This window comes from Balearica regulorum, chromosome 1 (genome assembly GCF_011004875.1).
Source record: "Balearica regulorum gibbericeps isolate bBalReg1 chromosome 1, bBalReg1.pri, whole genome shotgun sequence".
NCBI classification, from domain to species: Eukaryota; Metazoa; Chordata; class Aves; order Gruiformes; family Gruidae; genus Balearica; species Balearica regulorum.
Window position 1 is genome coordinate 88,279,938 of NC_046184.1, and position 25,995 is coordinate 88,305,932.

The 25,995-nt window shown below is 50.1% G+C and overlaps 1 protein-coding gene across 1 annotated transcript; it reads left to right on the forward strand.

The window, feature by feature from the left end:
* On the forward strand, nucleotides 1-25,995 carry HGD (homogentisate 1,2-dioxygenase). The gene is made up of 14 exons (XM_075764889.1): nucleotides 1-149; nucleotides 5,569-5,640; nucleotides 8,216-8,304; nucleotides 10,044-10,149; nucleotides 14,547-14,606; nucleotides 14,808-14,899; nucleotides 15,546-15,580; nucleotides 16,759-16,838; nucleotides 16,968-17,067; nucleotides 19,388-19,512; nucleotides 20,119-20,223; nucleotides 21,405-21,531; nucleotides 24,836-25,017; nucleotides 25,625-25,995. The coding sequence occupies exons 1-14, from the start codon at nucleotides 135-137 to the stop codon at nucleotides 25,754-25,756; spliced, it is 1,320 nt and encodes a 439-aa protein (XP_075621004.1). The 5' UTR covers nucleotides 1-134; the 3' UTR covers nucleotides 25,757-25,995.

The following is a 25,995-nucleotide window of genomic DNA, read 5'->3' on the forward strand; positions in this document are numbered from 1 at the left end:
CACTTTGAGCACTGTCAGCCTGCCATCAGCCCGGCTCGGTCGACCATCTAGCAGGCTTCGCTTGGCAGGCTGCTTCGGCCAGGTACCTGCTTGGGGTTTGTGTCTGCTCCAAGAGGAGGAGGAACAGGAGGAAGATGACGGGCTTGCAGGTAAGGGGTCGGGTGCCCACGACCGACCGGTGCTGGCTGTGGACACCCCTTCTCTGCTGACACTGTGTTATTCTTGGTGTCTGTTTCATTTTAATGTGCCCCTCTTCTGTCTTTCAAGGTGTGTTTCTAAAGCTCTCTTGGGATAAAGGATTTTGCTGCGTTTTGTCTATAAATAGGCTTTTCTCTCCCTCTTCTCCTTTAGAAAACTTTCTCGGTCAGGCTGTCCCAGCACAGGACCTCTTCATCGCGGGATTTGTCCTTCCCCCACCCTCTGCGCACACTCCTCCTCCTGCCCCAGGCTGCCAGGGGGGTGTTTCCCCCTCAGCCTATGAAATCTGACCAGTAACATCTGCCCAGATGTTGCAACCCTGGCTGCCATCTTCCCTGGCATCCTGGGGCAGTTTCTCAGTGCCCCACACATGGCACACCGGCACACCGGGGCCACAGCCGTGCCCTCCCCTCTGAGCCCCCCCAGGGACCCTTCCCTGCCGCCGTTTGCCAGAGCACGGGGGACTTTGGGGAGAAGGGCGGGATGTGGTGGGTTTATGGCTCGGGCGTAGGAACGTCAGGATCACAACCCCTGTGGCAGCGCAGGGGTGCCAGCCGCCCCGAGGCCATGGGGGTGCGGGAGGAACACTGCAGCAGGCAAGAGCGGCAAGGGCTCACCCCAGGACTGCTGTGGGTGTCAAGAGCTTGTGCACAACCATCATGTTCCTCCCCAGACTTTGGGGCTGTCGTTGTTCCTAAGCCTTTTCCTAGCTCTGGATATGCCTGAGATAGAGGTATGTGTTCCTTCACCACCTTCTGCAATGTTCAATATTTTACATAGAGGTCTTACAAGTCTTATTCACCTCTGAAGAGTCCTGTCTCCTCGTACAGTAAAATTTCATGGTGCTTCTTCCTTGCTTGTCCCCGTCCCTCCCCAGCTTTCACCATCCTCCCCATACCACTCCGGACGAATGGCCTGACAGCATCTTCTGTCTCCTTCTCCGACTCACTCCTAGCAGACCCTAACACCTTGTTGGCTGATGGACTGTGGCTGCAAGTTGAGCACAGGTCTGCACAGGACTGGCCATGGGAATGGGCTGCTCTACCAGCGCTTCCTCTCCGAGACATCGCATACATCCATAACCCATCATCACCTCTCCCCAGCCCATCTTATCTTTGCATCTTTCCTCCAAAAGCGGTGCTTCACCCTTCCTCTCCGCTCTTCCCGGCATCCATCCTTCTCTTCCCTCCTCCACTGAGTGCCCTGACCCACCTTGGAGCTGGGCAGGTCCTTTCAGGAAGGGTCTGACCCTGGACCATCCCCAGCACTTTTGGGCTGGCGAGATGTCGGGGAGATGGCAGCTCCTGACGGGGATGTTGGCCCTGCAGCACCGGGGCAGCACCGGGGAAGAGCTCTGGTTTGGGTGCTTTGGTTTTACCCCAATGGAGGCTGCGGAGCCCCGCGCAGAGAGTGAAAGATCTGCCCTGCTCGTTGCCCCGAATGCTTATGTCCCTGTTTCTGTGGGTTTGTGTTAGACTCTCCGGTGTCAACTGGTCTGAGCTGATACAAAGTGCCATGCCTTTTGTCTTGAGATGAATGTTGTTTTCCTGTGTCCTGCAGCAGGAGCTGATATAGAAATGTATTATGCAGCATTTGAAGAAGGACCTTAATTATTTTGCAGTCTATGTGTTCAGACTTCAGATGAGGTTTTTCCCATGCCTGCTGTCTAATCCAGTGAACAAAAGGTTATGGTTTATAGGTCAGAGCATGACACCCATTGCGAGCACTCTGCTTTGCATCCCAGTTATTCCAATCAATGAGCTTTGCTGAATTTTTTATGCTGTGCTGAGCTTTTATCTTTCCCATTTTATTGCAAAACGACAAAACAAAAAACAAAGTGGAGTCAGATGTATTCCTAAGATCCCGTTTGCATAAAAATCTACAGGATCTCAAACAAAATAACAAGAAGAGTAATTAAAAGCAGAAGTGAAAACAAAGGACCACAGAGAACTTTTTGTTTTACAGAGAAACCACCTTCCCAAACACCAGAGTAGTGCCTGTCAACCTACCCAACCTGGTGATACTTAGAACATGGCTAGGAACCATGGAGGGCAGGCAGAGACCTAGAGGGACATCACTTTGGACTTAAAACATAGTGCCATTCATGGAGAAGGGTTGGTTTCCATCTTTCCAGATTTTTTTTCACCCAGGAAGGATGCTCTGGTGGAGTTGCCAGGTGGGCAGAAAGGGGTCATTTCTCCTGGCGTGGGGCCACCCTGTGCGATGCAAACTGAGAGCTGGGAGGTGGGCTCAGAGGGTGGGCAAGAAGAAGGGCCGTGGTGTGCCCGGCCCCTGCGCTGCTGCTCCCGACGGACCCTGCATCGGCAGGGTCCCCGCATGGTGCTCCAGAGACCTGGAGCACGACGCCTCCAATGCACGCTGGGAGCTGGTGTGGAGCAGCTATTTTTGGCAGCCCAAGTAGTGTTTGACGCTGGCCCCTAAGGGCATGGAGAGGAGAGAAGCTTCTCCGAGGTCTGCCACAGGGAAAGACAAAATAAAAGGAGTGAATGAGAAAAGCCACACCGAACATCCAGGCAAAGCCTTGGAGCCACACTCAGGGTGATAAATCACTGCTAGGACGATGTCTGCCCTCCCGCGGCTGCAGTCCTGCCAATGTCTTTTTTTCAGCCCTCGATGCAGTTACCTGAGGATTAATTATTTTTTTACTTGCCAAAGAAGAATTGATTTGACCGAACGATGGTGCCGCAGCTTCTGCCCCCCGCTCTCAGGGCAGCGGGGCGATGCCGCTCTGTCCTAAACATCGCCTCTTCCCTGACTCAGCTCCCCTGCCCCTCTCCTCTCTGGCATTGCTGGGTGACAACCGGCCACTCTGCAGCCCCGGTGATGCGCGGCCGAGGAAGGCAGCGGTTCCTGGCCAGCCCGGTGGGGAGCTGCCTGCATCGCCGCGCTCGGGAGCCAACCACCCGCACGGGGCCGGCGAGGTGCTGTGCGGCACCAACGTGGGCACGGAGCAGCTGCTGAGTTGGTTTTCTTTCCTTCCCCTGGCCCAACAAGCAGAAGCAAAGGGGCTTTGGGGGATGTGGATGGGCAGGCCAGCTGTGCAGGGCACCAGCTTTTTAGCCTGAAGGACAGGGGATGGATTTCTCATAGCAAAACCTCTGCGTCTCCTTAGCCCCTGGCCCCAGCAGCGTGGCAGGGGGATGCCGGGGTGCACACACCGGTTACCAGATATGCAAACCCACCCAAGTGGAGCATTTTGCAGGTGATGCTCAGCAAAGCAGCCTCCACATTGCATTAACCCTCTCTTTGCTGTTCTAAAGGCAGAGCTGGGCCTTGCTGGCTATGGGTCCAGAAAATCAGCATGCCCCCCTCCTCCTCCTCCTCCTCTTTCTCCTTTCTTCTCCTTTTCACCAAGGCTGCCCCGCAGGCAAATGCTCCCACTGCCCTTAAGTTGCTGGTAGAGGAGGATGCAGTGCAGAGGTCTCAGTTCGTTCTGAAACTGCTGCAGTCCCATCAGATATTGCTGCATTTCCGTTTAAAAGAGGGGAGGAAAAAAAAAAAAAAGAAAGAAAAAAAAAAGAAAGAAATGCTCCAGTACAATACATTTGCCAAGGCTGCTTAGGTGACCTGCTGCTTTGCATATCAATAGGCTTCTTGCAGAACCCAGTGGAGAGCAGAGTCCTAGAGATGTACGTTCATTTGCAAGAAGGAGAGAAATAGCCTCCCTGAACCGAAAGAAACCGAGTTGTTATCAGGTTCAGGCTAAGCAGGGTTTCCAGCCAGCCTGGCTCCCCTGGGAATGCTCTTTTCTTACATGTTGCTGGAAGGTGCAGGGGGAAAGCACGGAGTTTGTCAGGAGGTTTTCAGGTTTGCTCTCTGAGTTCCTGCTACACCAGGAAATTTCTAGGGGGAGGCTGCAAATTGCACAAGGCTGAGAACCCCTGGGGGAAATAATCCAGGCACCATAACAACGTAATAAACCAGGTGTAGGGGATTTGTCACTCCACCTTCGTGTCAGACCTCTGCATGCCGGGGTGTCACGCTGCACCGAGGGAGGGTGCCTGCCGCTTGCCGGGGTTTCTCAGCGCCGGAGCCCCGAGGCAGCTGCGGGGGCACCGCAGCATTGCAGCGCTGCAGCCACCCCGTCGCAGCAAGCATGCACGTGTCAGCGCAGCGTTGGGACTCCTGGGCTTTGCTGTCCCAGCGCCGCTGTGTGAAGGCAGATGAGTGGCCCGGCTACTCTTGCAGTTGATAGAGGGGAGCATTAATATTTAACTCTCTCCCCAGGCCACGGAGCTGAACCATTGATTGCTGCCAAAAGACCTCTGTGTTCATGCAGAGTTCAATACAGTTGCTTCATGCCCTTCTATAGCATCTGAAGGGTCTGTATTTACATTTCTGTCAGAGCAAAGCTAAGGTCTCTGTTATACCTGCTTCCCTTGTGCGTCTCAGGTTTACTGTGGGGCTTTTCTCAGTGCCACAAAGCTGGGAGCTGCATCCTCTGGGATCCTTTTAGCCGCACTTAGACCATGGCAGCTGCAGGCAGGGCGGGCGTGGGAGGGTATGCAGGTGTGTTTGGTCCATGGGTCTCTTGGGTATGCATCGCTCTAGAAAACCAGATTATCACCTGATAATGACTTAACTCTTGCTTACTACCATGGTGGACAGTTCATGCCCAAGTGGGCGACAGTCATTTAGGGCAAATCAGTGACACAGTGTAGGTCCCAGCAGAATTATTTTCCCTTCCCTTCCCTTCCCTTCCCTTCCCTTCCCTTCCCTTCCCTTCCCTTCCCTTCCCTTCCCTTCCCTTCCCTTCCCTTCCCTTCCCTTCCCTTCCCTTCCCTTCCCTCGCTCATCCCAACTAAGTCCTGACCTTTTTCTTGATGGCCATGGAGATGTATTGCAAGAACTCAACAAACAAATGACTCCCAGTTTCAATCCCTGAGCATCCAAGGGCCATGACTCAGTGCATGAATTTACAAGGCAGTCTGCGGATGTTGGAACATCCACTATTCGAGTGAAGTCGGGTTTAACTTGGATGTTGGTAGCACAGCTCTGTAATGTTGATGCATAGTTCTTCTCCTTATACATCACCCTGTGGTTCTTGAGTCTGACTGCATATGTGATATTTGGCATATTTCTCAAGTGCCTTCAGTGCAGAATATAATTAAAATGTACATGCAGATTTAGCAGAAGAGCAAATCCCATCTATGCTTCCCAGTCCACCACGCAGTTAGCAAATGAAGCGAAGCCAGAGAGTCCATGGCAATATGGAAGTAGATCACTTGGGAAAGACTTAGTGCATACAAAGAGCCTGGAAAAAAGCATGGGGAAGTGATGGATGGCTTGTTTGGAGAGGTTTTGCTTGTGTTTTCAAAATGCTGATGAGTTGTGTGGTTTATTTTACAGTACATGTCGGGATTTGGAAATGAACATGTTTCTGAGGACCCACGCTGTCCAGGAGCTTTACCGGAGGGACAGGTACTGAGTTTTTTAAAAAGTGCTTTATTAAAATGACATGGAATAGAGTGAATATCTGTTCCCTGGGCTTCTTTTCATCTTAACATGATTCCTTCCTCTCTGCCACCAAAAAAGTCTCCAGGAGCCTTCTTTATGCAGGACTAGAATAATAAGATGCTAGGAAAAAATTAGAATTAAAGATTTCCATTCATGCTTTCTATTTTTAAGTTATTCATGTGCTTCCAAGTTTCACCTTGGGGATTAAGACTTGCCAGAGTTACCTCTGCTCAACAGCAGGTTTGGGTTTTTTTTCTGAAAGGAGTTTGCAGAAAAAATGGCTCGGCCACACCAAGAAGGAAGCCATCAGCTCTGTAATAAACCAGAGCAGAAGTTTGAAGCTTGGCAGAGAGATGGTGCTCAGGCAGGAGAAGCGGCTTTTGGGTGTTCTGTAGGAATTGGGTTCGACGAAGCTGGCTTATAAGCCTTTGGCAGGAGAGCAGCTTCTTTGTAGGGAGGGGACGCAGATGCCTGTGGTAATAGAGTGACAGATTCATTCCTAAAAGTAAGTAAATTCTGAACATGTTAGATTAAAATAAATTATGTTGGATCATTCTGTTTTAAAGAAAGGAATCGTGACCCATGTGGCTCTAGCCACTCGGTCCGCAGAGGCAAGAACGAAACCCTGAAGAATTAAAGCTCTCTCATCTCCTTTGTGCCGGTCTCCTCCACACCAGCACATGTTTCGAGGCTGACTGTTCCCTCCCTTGGCTGCCCTGTAACCCCTTGGACTTGGATGGCAGCATTTTACGCTCAGTCAATGGCATCCCTTGGTGCAAGTCAGCTCCTCTTCATCCTCTGTGCAAAGAGGCCAGCAGAATTAAGGTCAAACAGGGAACTTTGCCCTTCGCTTTTCCTGGGTTTTCTGGATCTCCCCAGTTCAGATGTTTTACACATTGTCTGCCAGTGCAGATAGTAACACACCACACTAGGGCACGTTAAATGCGTATATATGTCCTCCTAGGTCTGCATTGCAGCCTATGGTGTGCCCAGAAGAAAGGAAGACTGCTGTGCTGGATCAGACTGATGGCTCAGCTGGTGCAGTGTCTCCTTTCTGAGACTGGCTATTGCAGATGGGTGGAGAAAAGGTGTAAGAAAGAGGCACCTGAAAACTGGGAGATCGATAGCAGTGACTGCTGGTCCGGACAAGCAGTGCTCCAGCGCTGAGCTGTGGTCGGTGTGCTCCTCATGATTTCCCAGAGCAGCACCACTTCCCAGGGGAGAAGACCCCTCCGGCTCCAGGCTGAGGTACCCTCACCTGGACAGAGTTTGGACTCGGTGTCAAAAGAGTTAATAAAAAAATCTGAAAACGAGTTAGACAAAAAAAATCTCCAGTCCCAGGGGTGGATCCTTTCTCCTCTGCAGTATTTATAAGACTGGCATCTGCAGTAGTGCTGGCTAAGATAAAAATGACAAGGGCTATTGATCCCCCTGCTTCACTGCACACCCATACCGACAAGACAGAGTTTGAGGGCTGGAAGCTACGTGCGTTATGAGAGTTTTACCTCTCCCTTCTGCTTACCTGTCGGGGCAGTGTCTGATACCGTATGGATGGCTGATCTGCCCAGCCACAGCAGGATTACAGGATGCTCGACTAGACCTTGCAGGAGGGAGATGGGATAGCAAATGGTGTATGACTGTCCCACCGGGGTATTTCCTGCAGTTCTTGGATGCCTTTGCTTCTTGCTGATCTCAAATAAATAGATGCTGGCCTACTTAGATCAAAATGTTTAGTTTCTGTTCTCTCTGTAAGGGAGAACTCTGTCCTTCAGTTATGAACTCACAAGGGCTGCTAAACCTGTGCTAGTCATACCCACGGATCTGCAAAGGGGAAAGTGCCCCCTTTGTACTCCACGGGAGGACGGTCACTGCAGAAGCCCTGCAGAGAAGCAAAGGCGCCCACACAGGTCACTCCCACTCTTAGGCAGCAAACAGCACTGGCAGGAGGAAGCAGCACACCACCGAAATGCCTGCTCTGGCCATCCCTCTCCTGGGCAGAGTGCAGGAGAAGAAGGGGTCACTTTTAGTGTGTAGGAGGGAAGAAGCAAAGCTACAGCTGCTGCGAGTCTTTATCAGCCCTCTGGAAAGCCAGACAGACACGATGCTCTGGAGCTGCCCCTCTCTCACTTGGTCTTAAAAAGATTTGTACATAATAATGGTCTGCTTTGCAATCTGTAAACACTGGGAATAATCCCTTTTCCTTGATGCTCCTGTCACTGACCCTACCGAGCGCTGCCCCACACAGCTGGCTCTAGCAGCGCGTGTGTTGCCTCAGTGGCTGTGCCAACTCCTCGGGGCACTTCTGCAGCCTCCTGCACGTGGGAATGGGGTTTGGAGTCTGGCTGGTACCCGCAGGGCATCCAGCCTCATGGGAGCAAGAAGACATGACTGCCAGGGCTGATGCACAGACTCAGAGGCACAGTTCACCCCACGGCATTGGGGCACCGGGCATCTGCCGCAGTGCTCTGCCAGGGGCTCCAGAGCTAAATCCCGTGCCGCTGCTTCTCGCATCCTTATTTTTCCTTCTCTTCTCATTCAGAATAACCCACAAGTCTGCCCATACGGCCTGTATGCTGAACAGCTCTCAGGCTCTGCCTTCACCTGTCCCCGGCCCACGAATAAGCGAAGGTACCGTGACCCCCGGCAGTGGGTGGGTGACATGGGGCACTTGGGGCGAGCGGCGGGGAGTGATGGAGAGGCTGCCTCTGTGCCACCAGCACTTTCTGCCAGTGAAAAACCTCCACCGTGTGCTGGGAGAGGGGCAAGGGCAGAAAACCATGGGAGAGGGAGAGGAAAGGCTTCGGTGGGGTGAGTAGGTTGTGAAAATGCTGAGAAAGGAGGTGTTGGAATGGGGAAGAAAATGGTTTTCTGAGCAAGGAGAGGAAGGGGAGGGGATGTTCATGGGGGCCAGATGGTCCCAAGGGGTCTGTGTGCTGTGCGAAACAACCTTGGCCTCAGCCCCGATGCTATTGCAAAAACATCACCGTTGCAACTAGTATGGGTAAGCACCTGATGGACAGTGTCAAAACCGAGCCTCTGAGCAGGACTCTTCCCTCTTCCTAAGAGACACTCCTGCATGCCAGCCAGGGCTGGTGAGGTCCTAGCTCTGGCTGTACTCATTTTGGGGCTGGCCAGGGGCTCAGACCAGCGCCAGGCATCCAGCACGCTGCTTACTGCCCCGCATTCCCAGCAGTGCTGCGGACATCTTGTTCCAGCCGACAGCAAACATCCCGGAGCTCTGTCCCAGTCACCGTGCTCCAGCCATGGCCATATTGCAGAAGATGGGTTTCTCATTTTGCTTCTCCCACAGCAGCTTTTCTGTCCCTTCTGTTGTTCGTTCAAATGAAAGGCAAATTCATCATCTGAGCTGCCTAGCAGAGCTCTTCTCTCCGGGCTGGTGCCAGCTCGCGGTGTGCGTGGGAAAGGGATGAATCATTGTTTGCTGCACGAAGATGTCCTTGATGGAAATTTTCCAGCTCTCAAAGAAGAGCTCCCTCCTCCCCTCTCCCACCCACCCAAACTGCAACCACCGCTGTTAACACATCAAAGGCATTGGCAGCCCTGCCTAGATCAGGCTTTTCTGATTACCTCTGCTCTCCCACCTGATTAGAAGCCCAGCTTTGGGCTTGGCTGCGTCTGTGCGTGGTGTGCGGATGCCGGCCGCAGCCACCGGAGTGGTGGGGACAACAGGGGCTACAGCCATGGACGCAGCAGGCAGCAAGGAGGGGGAGTGAAGGTCCCAGGCAGCAATGGAGGCATGGCGGACCTCCTACAGCAGTAGGAAGCATCATCCCACATAAAACTCTGGTCTTCGCTGCATGGGCTTGCTGGTGGTCCTATGAGCATGGCCAGCCAGGCATAGGATGCTACTTTCGGTAATCCACCCAAATTCAGATACTGGCTGTGACCTTCTGTCTCCGGAAAGCTCCTCTGTACTTTCAGTTAGATACTGTGCTTGTCCCTGTCTGGTCAGAGCTGCTTTGTAGCTGTGTTTAAATAGGTTGGGGGTTTTTTTCCACCTCAGAGATTGCTGTATTTCAGTCACAGATAAGGACATATATTTATTTTTTGTATACATATATATGTGTGTGTGTGAATGTAAACATACATAATTATATGTAAACACACATATAGACATTTACCTTCATATAACAGCATATATTTGTATTTAGAGCCTATAATAAAAAGCCATCTCTCTGGAAGGCAGTCTCTGGCTGTGAGCTGGTGTTTGATATTTAATACACCCTTTGGTCCAGTTGCCACCAATGTAAATGTTATTCATGCCTTTAGGAGCAAAACTGGCCAGCAGCCACCCAGAAGGTTTAATCTTTTCCCCACGTTAATCCAGGTCTTTTCCTTCGTTGCAGCTGGCTATATCGGATCCTACCTTCAGTCTGCCACAAACCCTTCAAACCTCTCGAGGAGGGCCACTTGACACACAACTGGGATGAAGTTGAGCCTGACCCCAACCAGGTAACCATGCTGGGAAGAGCCCTGGTCCTGCCAGGAGGACAGGTTAACATTAAACTAACCAGGGGTGCAAAGTCTCTGAGCTGCAAGAGGTCTGAGGAGAGCTGTAGGGAGCTGGGGGTCTGGCCAACACACGAACTGGGTCCTGACTGCCACCTGTTGTTCCTCACCTATGGGTCATCCATGGAAGGCCAGCCCTCCATGCGACGCTTGTTGCTTCCCACCTCGACGGATGCTTGTGTCGCTTCCCAACATGGCCGCAGTGTCACAGGGTTTGGTCTGTGGTATCTAGCATCTCCCCTGGGGGCTCCTATCGGCCACCTCTCAGGCTGCTCTCTCTTCCTCCTCAATTTCCCCCATCAAAGGCTCATCATGCCCCAGCCCGGCAGGCAGAGCAGCAGCATGTCTCTGCCATCCGTCCCCTCCTTCCCTTCGCTTTCAGAGAGCCTGCTGGCTGCCAGCCCATTTCTCTGCACCCCTCATGGGAAATCAAGCTTCATTCTGGAGACTCACGCAGAGACACAGCATTTGTCTTCCTCTGTTACGGCCTTGCCATCATCTTTAATCATGATTTCTTCCCTGCCAGCCACAGAACATTTGGCTTTGCTAATCTGACTCTCAGCTCCTGCCATTCTTCTCTCAACATCATCTCGTGGTCATTGGTTTTTACTCCTCTCAGGTTTTGCCTTTTGATGCATCATCATCAGCTAATTTCCAGCCTCCCGGCAACCTCACCATTTGTCTAAATACTTTTCCAGTTCTGCTGGAATATGTTTTCCAGCCACCGACCAAGGAGCGGTGACAGACTCGTATTTAGATCCCTTTTGTGCTCCTTCCCAAGTGAAGCTCCCACGATTTCTGTTACCACCTCATCCATCCCCGGCGCCCTTTTGCAGCCTGCAGCTACCATTAGGGTTATTTATGATTACGGTAATTCCAAGATGTTCAGCTCTCAAGCATCTCAAGCCATTTACGTATAGTATGTCTTTTCCCTACGGGAACAGCAACGAAGCTCCTGCCCACTCTCTCCCACCGCTTTTGATGGCAATCATTGAACCCAGTGGGGTTATTTCCTAGCAGTAAGTGGGAGCTGTCTTTCTGCTTTCCTTCTCATCCTCTCTGAAGCAGAGCCAGAGACCAGGTTCGGTTTGTTGGACAAGACCGACGCTTCCCTGCGGTGCTTTGTGTTTCTCCCAGCTCACTTAAGGAGCTTTCCCAATTGTCATCCATCTAAAAGCATGGGCATATGGATGCCTTATGCAAAGATCATTGAAGTCAATGGAAAAAAAAATCCTTTAACGTTGCCCAAAGACAATGGCAGAACTATAAAAGGCACAGGGGACAAAATGGGAAAGGGGACAAAACAGAAAAGGGGACAAAGGTGATGAAAAAATATGGAGTGGCATCCATGGAAGAAATGCTGAAACAGAAGAAAGCTCTCCAGCCTGGAACAGAGATGACCAAGGGAAGCTATGCTTGAGAGGCAGGGAGAAAATTAATACCAATAACAAATGTCATGTTAAAAAAAAAAATAGCATAAACTGTGAAACTTCTTTCCAGAGGATCCAAGTGGGTTTGAAAAGTGATTGGACAAACCTTGGAGAGAGAAAACATATAAAGTAAGTACAGAGGTGCTGTATCTCAGGAGGCTCACAGATCATACAGCAGGGAAACAAAACTAAAAACCCCCATTTTAAGCAACTGGCGCTGGCAGCTGCTGACTGTCTTGGATTTCTTTTCTGGCTAAGGGTGCTTGTTCTTCTTTTCTTGCATCGGTGAAACCCAAACGCAGCAGAGAAACACCAGATGAACGACGCACAGAGCTGGGCAGCATCTTAGCAGTTTGCAAGCATTTCAGAGGAGAGGGGCCAGACACCATTTCCAGCTGTAACCAATGGGCTGGATTGCATTTCCCACTCTCCTTGTCCCACAGGAATGACAGGTGTCCACAGGGATCAAAGTGAAAACGAAGCTGTTTGTTACACAGGACCTGCACTATACTTATTACTTCGTCCGTAGACTTACTGTCATCTTCCGTGTTCCTCAGTGAGAAAATTTGCTTCCCTTTAGACCATCTTTATGCCTAACATTTATTTCTCTTATTTTGCCTGTTCTCCCTCCCCCTCTCCCTCTTCCCCCAGTCTCCAGGGTCTTCTCTCTTTGTCCCTCTGCATGTCCTTTCTGTCAGTGTTTCCCAGTGATTTCTGTCAACTGGGTCCCAATTCCCAACCCTGAAGGCTTAAAACAATCATTAGAGGAACAGTTTCACGATGAGGTGCCTCCACTGGCCTTCACAGCTGCCATGAAATGAACAGGAGCCAGGGAAGGTCCCACTGCTAGGGGCGGCATGAGGCTCAGGAGTACCTTCTGACCATGCTTTGCATTGGCTCTGGTTCATGTCTGGAAGGCTGTCTTGGAAACCAAAGGGAAACATGCTTTAAAGAAGTCCAAAAGCAAAACCTGAGGTTCAGCACTATCTTACTGGCTCACTTGAGAGGTGTCGATACCTCCCAAGGGTCACATCTGATCTGCTGCCGGGTGCGTTTGGTGTCTCCATCCAGGCTTTTCCAGCAGCCTCTTCCCCTCCGCCCAGCACCCCAGCAGTGTCACCCTGAGCAGGCACCATCACGGAGCCACCCAGGTCTCGAAGACGTGGCTCTGCCCGGCAGCAAACAGGATGAGGGGAGGAAGGAATGAGGGGTGGATCCAACCCAGGCGACCCAGGGCTTCTGTGAGGCTGTGGTGGTGGGATGCCCTCGGGAAGCAGATGGCTTCGGAGAGCAGAGTGAAGAGGACCAAGCTGCGGGGCCAGGCACAGGGTGCAGTTGATTAATTAGTGATGAGCCCCTGCTTCGCCCAGCTTTACTGGCAGATGCATTCGCTGGGCGCAGTTGCCTGTTTCCTCCCTCTGGTCAGATCTGTTGTTATCTCAACCCTTCGTGCCCCACGCTGGGTACCAAAAAGGACTGTCATGGTCTAGCCCCACCCGGCAGCTGAGCACCATGCAGCCGCTCGCTCACTCCTCTCCTTGCCCCGTGGGATGGGGAAGAGAATCGGAAGAAAAAGGTAAAACTCATGGGTTGGATGAGGACAGTTTAATAGGACAGCAAAGGAAGAGGAAAATGGCAAGAACAATACCAATAAAAGAATATACAAAGCGGGTGATACACAACGCAATGTGCTCACTGCCCAGAGCCTGATGCCCAGCCTGTCCCTGAGCAGCAATTCTCCTCCTTGGCCAGCTCCACCCCTTATATACTGAGCATGACGTCATACGGTATGGAATATCCCTTTGGCTAGTTTGGGTCAGCTGTCCTGGCTGTGTCCCCTCCCAGCTTCTTGTGAAAATTAACTCTATCCCAGCCAAACGACAGGTCATATCCCGAGGCCAGCTCTCCAGGAGAGCCTGACAAGTCACCTGGGCACCCACATTTTGATTTGGGTTTGGAAAATTTGCATGAGGCTTGAGGGAATTTAATATCTTTGTATCCCTTTCAAATTTAGCTGAAATTTCACATAGTTCAAAATTTTTGGGAACAGCAGGCACAGACATAGAGTCCCATAAGTTTTGTTTTCTCAGGGCACCAGCCTAAAAGCATGTCAAGAAATGACAGGTCGGGCAGCTAAAAGCAAGAAAATGTTCTCGTGGATGCCCACAGTCACAGGCACTTTCATCTGGGGTCAAGTGTGTTGCTGCAGGGGATATATCTGGCAGCTGGCCACATCAACATCATCCTAATTTTGGATGTTTGGGTTGATCTGCACTGAGTACCCCCAGTGAGGGGCTCTCAGCCGCAGCACCTTGTTCCCAAGAGCTGCAAAGATCCTTAATATGGTATCAGTGGTAATAAATACTTTGGACTCCTCTGGCACCTTCTGCCTGAGAATCTCGACAGGTTTTGCTAGAGGTAATTAGTGCTCCTCACAGCTCCCACTCATGCAGGTAGAACAGATATTTCTGCTTCAGATGTAGGGGGAATGAGGTGGTGCAAACAGGAGTGTTATGCTTGGGTCATGGAGGGAGTGAATCATACAGCGCAGAGTGGAGCACAGGACCATGACAATTTGGCTGTCTGCTCATCTGAATTTCTTTGCTCTCAACAGTGTTGTTAGTAATAGAGGAAGAGACAGCTTTTAAACAGGATTATTTTTTAACCTTGGCACTACACCGGCCTGCCAATTATTTTACAAAACTATGATTAAAAAGGGAAAAAAAGCTCCATAAATCAAAAGAAACCTGTAAATGAAAATGAGCAAGGCAAAGAGGAAAGAGAAAGGTACCTCAGCTAGCAGAGGGCAGGGAAGCAGGAGGTGACAGGGGTCTGCTTTCTTTTGAATTGTCACTGTTTGCATTATAACCACTGGCATAGCTTTCTTGCTTTTTGTTTGCCGCAATCTAGCTGCGATGGAAACCTTTTGAGATCCCGAAAGCCCCTCAGAAGAAGCTGGACTTTGTGAGCGTAAGTTGGGGGACCAGGGCATCTGGGCATCCTCCATCTCCGCTCTCTCTTGTGGGGTAGCAGAGCACAAGGGGTGCTCAGCATTGGAAAGCGGGGAGAGGGGGTGAGCCCCAGCAAGGGGGTGGGATGAGAGGAGGAAAGGGGGCTGGCCCCTGCCCCGCTGCCCGCCGCTCACTCCCAGTGCTTTGGGTTTGCCCATAGGGACTGCACACTTTGTGCGGCGCCGGTGAGCCCAGAGGACGCAATGGCATCGCCGTCCATATTTTTGTCTGCAACACCTCCATGCTCAACAGGTCAGTGACTGCTACACTGGAGGCTCAGGCTGCCCCAGGCTGTCTGTCTGTATGTCTGTTGTCCAGCTACTCCCAGCGGTGCTGCCTCTATGTCCCTGTGTTCCTGTGTGCACAGGCAAAGGTGTTTGGGGTGTCCACGGCAGGTGTTTGTGAAGCAGGTGGTGCTCCATGGCTGAGCACTGAGGGAGTGGGTGGGGAGCCACCAAGAGAAGGAGAGAGCTGGGCATGGGGATGCAGAAAAAGGGGTTCTGTTGGATCCAGGTGCTCTCATCCCAGGGACCGGAGCTGCTCCTCGGAGGTCAACATGCATGCAGCCTCCAATGGGCATCACTACCCTCTGCAGCAGCTCATGGGGGAATTCAGCCCTGCTCCCCAGTTTACAACACCTGATGCACCCACGGCCACAAAAGCAGGGATCTGGCAGAGATCAGAGGAGATCCCGCTTCCAGACCATGCACATCAAACCTCCCTGCCCCTTCTGCACTGGCCCGTAATATTGCATTCACTGACCTGCAAACAGCATTTCTGGTGCTGAAGGCGAGACCTCTGCCACGCCAGTCTCCCAGCTCAACATTCCCCAGCTGTGGCTGTGATGTGTGCCTGGGGCTTACAGCACCTTGACCTTCCTGTTCTCCTTCTTCTTTAGATGTCTTTATAATTCGGATGGTGACTTCCTAATCGGTGAGTTAATGCTTTGGCTTTTCCTTTCCCCCACGAGGGTCTACCTGGGTTGCCACCTGCCTGCCTCTTGTTCCTCCAGATCCTGAGCCGTATAGCCAAGATTGGGAGAGGAGGGTTGGCTTGACCCTCGTGACATGCAGATTTGGTCGTCTGGCACCAGCTGGGATGTTGGGTGGGTTGCACCGCTCCTGTGAAGCTCAGAGAGAACCAGTCTGTGCCAGACCTCAACTTTGATTTTGAGCAGTGACCCAACTTCCTTGGCGTGGTGCTCAGGAATCGTTTCCCAGCGCTCCCCAGATTGGTATTAGGCACACCACAGGCATAGGATTTCTGGAAAACATAAGCCTCAGGATTTCTGAACAGTTTACAGCTAGATGCCTTCGTAGCTTCAGTCCAAGACCATTTGGCACGGCAGCTTAGCTCCCACGCTCTGCCAGCCTCAGGCAACCAGGCTGCCATGGTGAGTGTTGAGGTTGGCACATAAAGTGCACACATGCCGAAAAATATTCTGAGTGGTATCAGAAGCCTGATATTTGCTTGTATCTTTCTTGACCAAGGGACAGAAATGCCTTGGGGTCACCAACAGAAACAATTCTCCCATAACAATTTGTTCTCATGCACCTCCTTCACTATCATGGAGTAAAAGTGATAGAGCAGGTTTTGTAAATCTGCTAGTTTTTCAAGTCAAAATGTGAGCTCTCCTGTGCCGTGACAGCCCCAGAAAACAATGCAGATGTTAGCAAAGCATTACTTCTCCCCTCAGGAAGCAGGAAGAATTAGCTATTCCCAGATATCACACACTGCCAGGGTCATGACAAGGATGGGTACCTGTACCATTTATGATATGGACAAGTATGGCCCTGAATACCTCAAGACCCATTTATCTGGACTGGATGTCTGTGGCACAAACCCTACGTTAAGGGAACGCAGGGTGATGGATGGTCTAACCTCACACAGGCACCTGCTGTGATGTGGGGGCCATGGGGCTGGTCTGGAAGCTCTCAGTGCAGACATCTCTGCTGCAAGGCTCTGCTTGGGAGAGGGAGCCTGGTCCCGCTGTGAAGCAGGGTCAGAAAGGGCTCATTGCTCTTCCTTGGATCCCAGGTGCTCTTGGTGGACAGAGAAGGCAGCATTCACCACGTTGCTTCAGCTCTTCTGCCTGCATTTTGTTTCCACAGTGCCCCAGCAAGGGAAACTGCTCATCACAACCGAGTTTGGGAAGATGCTAGTGGAGCCCAATGAAATCTGTGTCATCCAGGTAAGGGTTGACTGCGCCTTGCCCGAGGCTCAGAGCCCAGCGTTGGAGGGAGCCAGCTCCTGCATTCAGCTGTTTGTGGTTTGTAAGGAAAGTCCTGGGAGGATCCTTGTGTCTTCCTTTATTTTCCAGCAAGGAATGCGTTTCAGTGTGGAGGTGTTTGGAGAGACCAGAGGCTACATCCTGGAGGTGTACGGGGCACACTTCGAGCTGCCTGACCTGGGACCCATCGGTAACAATCTCCCATCAGACCTACAGTGAATTTCACAGAGAGTCAGGAATGACAAGCCCCAATCCATCCTTTTATCTCCTATGTAATAAATCCTCCCAGGCACACACTCCTTCCCAAAAATGTTTTCCATCCTGGCACCGTTATTCCCCAGCAGAACAAGCATCCCCCCAAAAAAATGTGACAGCCCAGTTGTCCCATGATTCCCCTGGGACTGAAGGGACCGTTTACCTCCCCATTTTCCCCTTTATCTCTTCCCTTCTGATCTGAGAGTCTCCATCTGCTGGTTCTGAATCTGTTCCTACCAAAACAAACTCAAAAGGCCATCATCGCTGATGCCCCTTACTTACAGATATGGCATAAGCTGGAGCGATAGGAGATAATTTACCTGGGAAAAGGCAGATTTCAGAGGCAAAAGATACTCTTGAAGCTCCATTTGAGATTTAGTGTTTTTCCCCCTGCCTCTGTGAACAGAGGTGCCTTAGAGCTCTAGAGCCTAGAGTGCCTTAGTGTCAGAAGCTGTCGTTGGAGAATTCAAACTCAATAAAATGAGCAGTACAGGACTGGGATCAGCAGCACATTCACACCTCCATGTTGTGCTGCCAGGGTGGCTCTGCCCTCACTGAGCGAAGGTCTAGCTGTCTCACAAATCACAGAACCTCTCTGCCAGCTGCCTCCTGGTCTGTGCAACATCACGGATCGTGAAGGCACCCTCTTGCTACTGTGAGAAAAATATTGCAAGGGTGCTTGGCATCTGAAGCCCCGCCATCCCTGCTGTGATTTCCCAGCTTTCCGGCGGTGCTCAGCTCAGGTTATTTCACCTCCTTATCCCTGGAGTACTCACCTCCAAATTTTTCTTGATGAGGAAAACACCTCCAGGTTAATGCAACTAAGATTGTTTCAGGGAAAGGAAGTGAAACTCCCCTTGTAACAGCTAAAATAAATACAAAACTGGTACCAATAGTTCTCCACTTTCAGGCTGGTGTTTTGGGGTTGATTGTTTTTCATTTTAGGTTGGGTTGGTGGGGGTTTTTTTTCCCCACTAGACTGGGCTTGTTTTATAGCTCTCAGTGAGATCTAAAAGGCTGGCCATGCTTGAAGTAAACTGACTAGGTATTATCAATCAGTAACAAGGCTGGCGTGGCCCATCTGCATTCAGAGAGCCTTCGCAAACATCTCGTGGCCATAGTGAGACCGAAGCCGGCCGTTCCTGCCGTGGGGAACTGACCCAATTTACAGCCATTTAATGGGACCCTGCTCAAGCATCTCTCCCGTGTGACATGCTGGGCACATCTCTTTCCACATCGAGCAGCTTTCCTTTCAGCCAGCTGAGGTTACCTGCCTTCACCCACTTCTTGCACTCGGTGCCTCTGCCACTTGATTATTGATATTGTTGCCCCAGCCTGTATATAACAAGTTTTCCCATTAGATATTTTTTCAGACACTGTTGAACTGGGTTTGGGTTTGTTTTGGGTTTTTTTTTTTTTGTCTCCATAAGGCAGGAATCTATTATAAGGTTTACTTTCTGGAGAAAAGAAAATGAGTGCACTTGCCTGTAAACCTTTTCAGGAGGTGGTAATTATAAGAGCTCCTCTTCTCACCACCTACCCACCTTCCCCTCAGAGACCAAGATCCTTTGTATTTCAGTTGCACTTTATTCTAACTTCACTTTTACCTTGAAAAATGACAGCTGGAGAAAAGCACTGACTGTTAAACCTTAGCAGCAGGTAGTAATGTCTGCATTTTTATCCAAGAAATTCAAAACCACTTTGTAACAATAATACTAACGAGAAGAAGAAGAATATTTCAGCACCTGTACAGTGCTTTGCGCTTTGAAAATGTACTCCTCACGCTAACCAACCCCTCAGTATGCCCAGAGTCTGTAGGTATCACTAGTCCTTATTTTATTACTCTTTTTGCAAGCATTCAGAAATGTATTTGGCCCCCTCATGACATGCCTTGTAACTTCTGCATCCTCCAACCAGCAGGATGTCCAGGAACAGAAAGCAATTCACCCTCCGTATTTTGCTTAATTCCTAGTTGTTACATGCCTTTAATTGGGGGTGAAGTACTAATCTTGTTCAGAAGGGAACTTGGGGACACCCATCTTAGTCACATAAGGGGAGCATGGACTTAAATGCTAGGATATATTACAATTACCTACTTGTAGGAGCACAAGAAGTACATGACTATTTAAAGTTTTGTGGTCGGCCAAGAAACAGTAAGGTCATTCAAAATGCAGAAGGGGACCCACGAAGCCAGGAACCTCTCACTTTGCTTGCAAGTTGCCCAAAGAGCTCTGGCATCTCTTTTTATTTCGTAGGAGCCAATGGCCTGGCCAACCCGCGTGACTTCTTGGTGCCCGTCGCGTGGTACGAGGACCGACAGGTGCCAGGGGGCTACACGGTGATCAGCAAGTACCAGGGCAAGCTGTTTGCAGCCCAGCAGGTGAGGATGCCCCAGGAGAACACGTAACACTGAAGCTCAGCAACTGCCAGTGCATGGCCTGGGATATGCAGCTCAGTAGTGTGCGCTGAGGAGTCTCAGGAGGTCCTGCTGCATTCGGTGGAGCAGGATTGAGCCCTTGCTTTGTTGAGTCATTCAGCTGCCCAGTTGAGGTTCCTTGGTCTGGAAAAACGTGTTTGTGAAGAGTTGGTCTTGCCCAAGGACTCAGCGATGGTCTTTGCCTCACTGTCTCCATACATTTATAGTGACAGAGAAGAAAAGGGGAGCTGGGGCTGCTGTGAAAAGCCAGGCTTTCCTTACCAGAGAGCCAGTGTTGCAGCTGGACTTGTCCAAGCACTACCTGGGCACTCAAAAGCTCTTAGACACCAAAGCCCAGAGGGAGGCCTGAGGCTCACCAAGTAGAAATGCTGAGGAAAACCATAATCTTGCAATTCCGGGCTGTCCCTAAAGGGTTTTGTGCTCCAGGCTGCCAGTGTACCTCTCACCAGCACTAAACCCATTTTTAATTTGGGAAAGAGCAGTGCCTTGCATATGTGCAGCAAGTTGGAAGACTGTGTTTGGTAACCCTCTGTCTCTTTGCTTTGGTAGGATTTCTCCCCCTTCAATGTTGTAGCCTGGCATGGGAACTACACACCGTACAAATACCATCTGGAAAAATTCATGGTCATTAATTCTGTTGCTTTTGACCATGCGGTAAGTTCTGGAGCTGGGCAAGGCAGAGCAATGCTGCATGGATACCATACCCTCCAAACTCACCCTGAGCTCCAGGGCCTCAGCGCCCGTTAGAAAATATGTTGTGCTCTGAGAAACAGTGTGAAATCTCTTGTGCCACTTTCCCTGGGCCCAAACCAAGCTCTTGTAGAGGAAGACAACCTCCTCTGTGGTACAAAGACATAACTGGAGGTTGATCAGCTTCTTAAACAGCTTTATGCAGCTTAGCATAGAATTTCTGCGCCCTGGAGGAGAGCCAAATACTGAAGCCAACACACACCATGCAACTCAGCAAAAAGACTTTTGCTTCAAATTCTTGCCTTGATTTATTTCTTGCAATTGCACAGACTCCTTCCCCTAGTTCCTCTGAGCCCAGCACAGAAATTCATCCGAAGAGCTGGCAGCTTTCTTTGCAATAATTTCTAGATCTTATGGAAAACAACTAAAGCCAAAACTAATGCGAGCAGCTCTTCTAAAAAGGAAACCAGCCCAGTGGGAGAGGTGCCCGCAGTGATGCCATCTCTTGGCGCTGCTTCTGCAAGTGGGTGTGCAAGAGGACTGGAGCATTTCTAGTGAGACAAGCAACAGAAAGTATTGTTTAAACTCCAGAAAAACCTGCCAGGAGAAGGATGGTTTTGGGATCAAAGCCCAGAAAATCACTTTACTGGACTAGAGACTTCAAAAATCCTTGAAGCAAGCCACAATTTCTCTGTGCTTTGTTCTCCCTGTTTGTAAAGTAACAGGGCTGGGAGGCTAGATGCCTCCAGCAGGACGTTCCTGTCCTCTGTAGCCGGCTATGGAAGACCTACGGTTTCGTGTAGGAGGAGTGCTGGAGATTGCTCCTGGAATTACAGTATCCCATTTTGCGGGGCTGTCTCTCCCCTGCATCTGTGCCACTGGCTCCAAGGGGCAGGGAAGGCTCTCCAAGGCTGCCTAAAGAAGAATCATCCAGTCCCATCACTTCTCTCCCACGTTCAGCATGGGATTGAGATGCTGGGTGCTGTCACGCAGAGTCACAAATCTCACTCGCACCACCAGGTGCAGGTGGTAAAAGTGTTTTGGTAACGGAGAGGCTGTACCAGTCACGTTTGCTGGCTGGATGACCTGAGCAGATAGCTCTGAGCCCTGCTCTGCTTCATGCTTTTTGCTTTGCTTTTTTTCAGGATCCTTCTATCTTCACTGTCCTGACAGCCAAGTCGACCCGTCCTGGAGTGGCACTCGCTGACTTTGTCATATTCCCTCCACGATGGGGGGTAGCTAACAACACCTTCCGTCCACCATACTATCACCGTACGTCTGCTCTTTTGTTGGTTGTGCTTGAGTACAGGACTGCAGGGAAAAAAAACAAGCCTCCATTTACTTGAGAGCAAGCGCAGGGAAGAAGCAGTCTGATTTGTTGCCTTTGGCACAGTTAGCGCCAGCTTCTTGGAGTCAGTCAGTCCTCCCCGGAAAATGAACAAACCCAAAGATGCTCCTATTTAGAGCATCTCAGGAAAACTCAGAGGTGGTGGGCTGGTGGTGTCTGCGTAGGTGGATGCGTCTGTACTCAAGGGGCGCCCACTCAGACCGGGTGCATATTGAACTTGTCATTGCACAAATGCATCAGAAAATGTCCTGTCATCCAGCCATGAATTGCTTAGCATCTCATTAGAGTACATAGATAAAGAACAGGAGAAAGGAAAATATGACATCACAGGTGGCGACAAGCAGCGAGGCATAGAGCTGCCCAAGGCTACTCACAAGGTGAGATCAAAGTTACAGCAAAGGATTGAATTGGCTCTTCTGAGCCCTTCTTTACCACCTGCACAGTAATGGAGGTACCTCTGGCATTTAAGAAGGCAGAGATCAGGAACTGGGCTCCTTCTCAGGCAGCTGGTTGATTTTTGCAGGATTTGGTTTCCATCACCAGAGCTGGTTTCTTTTGGACATTTTTTTTGGTTTCGTCTTGGCAGAGCATGACTACATGTTGCATAGAATGGAGGTTAGGAATCCATTTGCCCACATGGGATTGTCCTTCCAGGGTAGGGATGAGGCAACCTGCTCTACGAGACCGAGGGGGAAAGCTTGCTCACGCTGCACCCCTTCCGTCGGCAGCTAAAAGCCCCCATCTCAGAAGCTATCAAAGTCACACTATGGTCACTTTGAAGTGCTGAGAGGCTTTCTGCACATTTACTAACCACAGTTTAATAGCCAGCTCCTCCTGCTACTTAGACATATTTCCAGGCGTCTTGCGGGCTGGCAGAATTAGTGGCACTTGCAGGCACAGTAGGCAGCTGTGCCGCCATCCGAGTAAATCCCACAGGCAAAGTCCTGCCCCATCATTCTGCTTTCATTCCCAATAACGAGTGTGACATGGAAACACGTCTCTTGTCTGGCTGGGATTGCAGCAGGTCACAGCTACCTCTTTTATTAGACCCTAAAAGGTGAGACACACAGCCGCTTTACCACGATCAAGTTGCCACGCATCAGCAGAGCTGTGCTAACTTTCCACAGACGCCTTGTGTCGAACAGCGTGAACTCGTTCAACCTTCCTTAGTCTGTGGTAAAAGATGGCTGAAAAAAACCCTCTCATTCTCTTGTCTGCATTGTGAGCTAAGAGCACCCATGCAGACAGCTCCCACAGCTACTCACCTGACCACAGCACCTGGGCCATCGGCTTGAACACTAACTGCACGGTGGGCAGGCTGGTTGCCTGCCCTAGCCCAGCCATGGAGGGGCAGAGCTTGAGTGGGTAAGGCAGACATCACGACAGTCAGTCATCCAGGCACTGCACGTTAGTCCCCTCTGAAATTAGTGCGGTGATGAGAATCTTGTACCATTAGGGAGGCATAACAGGACAGAGCAACTCTGGGGTAGGAGGCACACAAGTTCAGTGCTGCTGAACTCTCCTCCTTTTGCAAGAGGTCTATTTTGTTTGCTAGAAATCCCCCGTTGCCTTCTCTTCTCAGGTGCAGTGGAAAGTCTGTGTTCAGAAAACTTTGGTCCACTCAGAATCACAGTTTTCGTCTTGCCTTAACTTTGCCCCAAGTATAAATTTAGCAATGGTGATCCAAAAATTTCCCCCTAGACACAGTAGCAATTTCACATACAAAGGTGGCTGTGCAGCTTATAAATACTAACTTTTCTTGGTCACCTTTCTACATCCCTGGAGGCTGTGAATTACTCCTAGTGTCTTTGGACCACAAACTGAAAAATGTGTCTGATGATAGAGCTTTTATATATTGCATCCATGTCTGGGAGAGAGCTTGCGTAATTCTCATTATGGTAAGACCTAATATCTAATGGCCACTAAGATATTTTAACTTCACAGCACCCTGCTTGTAGAGGACTATGCTATTTTAGCAATAGGGAATGAAGGCGCGCCTAAGTTCTTGGGGTGATGTAGGAAATCTGTGAACGAATAGGAAACTGGACTCAGCTCATCTCTTAAGCCTGGTTTCCTACTCACCAGCCCATTCTTCTTAAGCGATAGCATGAGTTCTGCTGCAGGCGCGCTGGCAATCCAGCCCTTAGGGTCTGTACAGCAGTCTGAGCGTTGCAAGTGCAGTACATGAGCAAGTTCAGTGAAAAGCCTGTAACAATCCAGTCTTACATGAGATACTGACAACTTGGGATGAAAATTAATAAATGTTTGCATATATAGAAGCCAACTCTGCTTTGAGCTAAATTAGTTTTGTTGTTAAACATTTCAGACCCTGGATTGTATTTAATGAAGACCGAACTAGTGGTTAAAAAGGGCTATATATAACATAGCTACAGAAGCGTGTCCTGGTTTTGCAAAAACTGACCACTAAGCAGAAAGTTGCCATATTGTTTAGTCATATTAGGTCTACTAAAGCTGAAAGCTTGGCATGACAGTTGTTAAAATACTTCTGTTACAAGGAACATAACTCAGTAATGACTGAATTATTAGATATATCCATCCTTACCTAAGTTAGTGGTATATTACTCCATTGGTTTCAGAATACTTAAAAGTATTCTTCCTTGGGGAAAGATGAATTTGGGTCCTTCTCTTTGGCCTTACAGTGGCTCTTGAGAAATAAGTAAATAATGCACGAATCAAAAGCATAAGGCACTGAAGAGCCTGGCTGGACTGGAGGTGGTAGAAGAATATCAGACAAAATGATTTCAAGCTTATAACCTTGGACAGCAGACCAGGCTCTCTCACCAGACCGCCGGCCATGCATTTTGTGCCTCAGTGCCTATAAGACAAGGATGATTATATTGAACTTTTTTCCCAGCGCTTTAAGATCTCCAATCCACATCTGCAAATATTAGGTTACACCCTGCAGTCTGTATGCAGGTGTAGTACTTACACACCTTGAGGTGGCAGGAAAAGCACAGGTCTACCAACATCAACGCACCTTCATTAGAGAGCTTTCCGTTTCCGAATCCAGATAACTAACAGCAGACTAAAATTTGTACAGCTTTACAAGCATCACCTGTAGGATCCCTGATGTGATGTCCTGCTTAGGAACCTCCACTCCACCCACTGCCCAGCCCAGCTTAGCTCGTGGGTTTCAAGGAGCTCACAGCCCAGCTGTGATGCTTCCCAATCACGCTGCATTGCAACTTCTTCTCTATGCTCCTGCAGGGAACTGCATGAGTGAGTTCATGGGACTCATCAAAGGCCACTACGAAGCAAAGGAGGAAGGCTTCCAGCCTGGAGGGGCCAGCTTGCACAGCATGATGACTCCTCATGGGCCGGATGCTGACTGTTTTGAGAAGGCCAGCAAAGCCAAGCTGGAGCCCGAGAGGGTTGCAGAAGGGACCATGGTAAGGAGCCAAGGCAGCCAGTAAGATTTCGAATTCAGCACGGCATACTGCAGCTGTGCCACTCTCAAAAGTACAGCCTAGCTTCTTGCTGGCGAGTTGGAAAAGTACTTGGACTGAACGGCTGCAGCATTCACCTCCCTTACCGATCAGCACCATTCAACTCCCAGGAGCTCCCCTGGAGACAGGCGGTGCCAGGTAGCTTTGATCATCTGCCCACATAAATTGTTGCCTGAGCAGGAAACTGGCAATTTTCACGCTGATTAATTTAATTTTTGTCAGCCTACGGACAGAGAAACAAACCCCCTGACTGTCCTCCTTTCTCCACTCCCTAAAATCTAATGATGATGATCAACAGACCTTGAACTAGAGCTTTTGGAACAACCTGGCCTTCCTGGGTATGCAGGGAATCCAAAGTCACTCCTGCGACCTGGTTAATACCAGCATTGCAAGGCCAGCTCTGAAGAGCTTTCTCCACCTGGGCTGATCAGGCCGGAGGCAGAACTTGTCAGGGCTGGACCAGCCTCCTGTTTGTGGTAGAGCAGAGCCGCCTTGCCTGGATGCAAACACTCGCTGTCTTGCCCTAACCTACCTTCCTTCTTCCCAACAGGCCTTCATGTTCGAATCGTCCCTCAGTCTGGCCATCACCAAATGGGGCCTCCAGACCTCCAACTGCCTAGATAAAAACTACTACAAATGCTGGGAACCTCTGAAAAGCCATTTCAACCCTAAGTGCAAGTAAAGAGAGGTATTTGTTGCTTGCAATACATGAGTGAAGACAGGGAAATCCAGCACACCTACAGGTGATGGTGGCACAGTCGACTCGGGCAACAGAGAGTGCTCCAGCACAGAACAGCATTTCCAGCAGCCACTGAGCCACAAAAATTATCATCCCTGTGTAACTTGGGAAATGCAGTAAAAACCCACTATTATTCTTAACTTTCAAGTATCCAATTAAAGCTTTCCTGGTGACACGCTGAA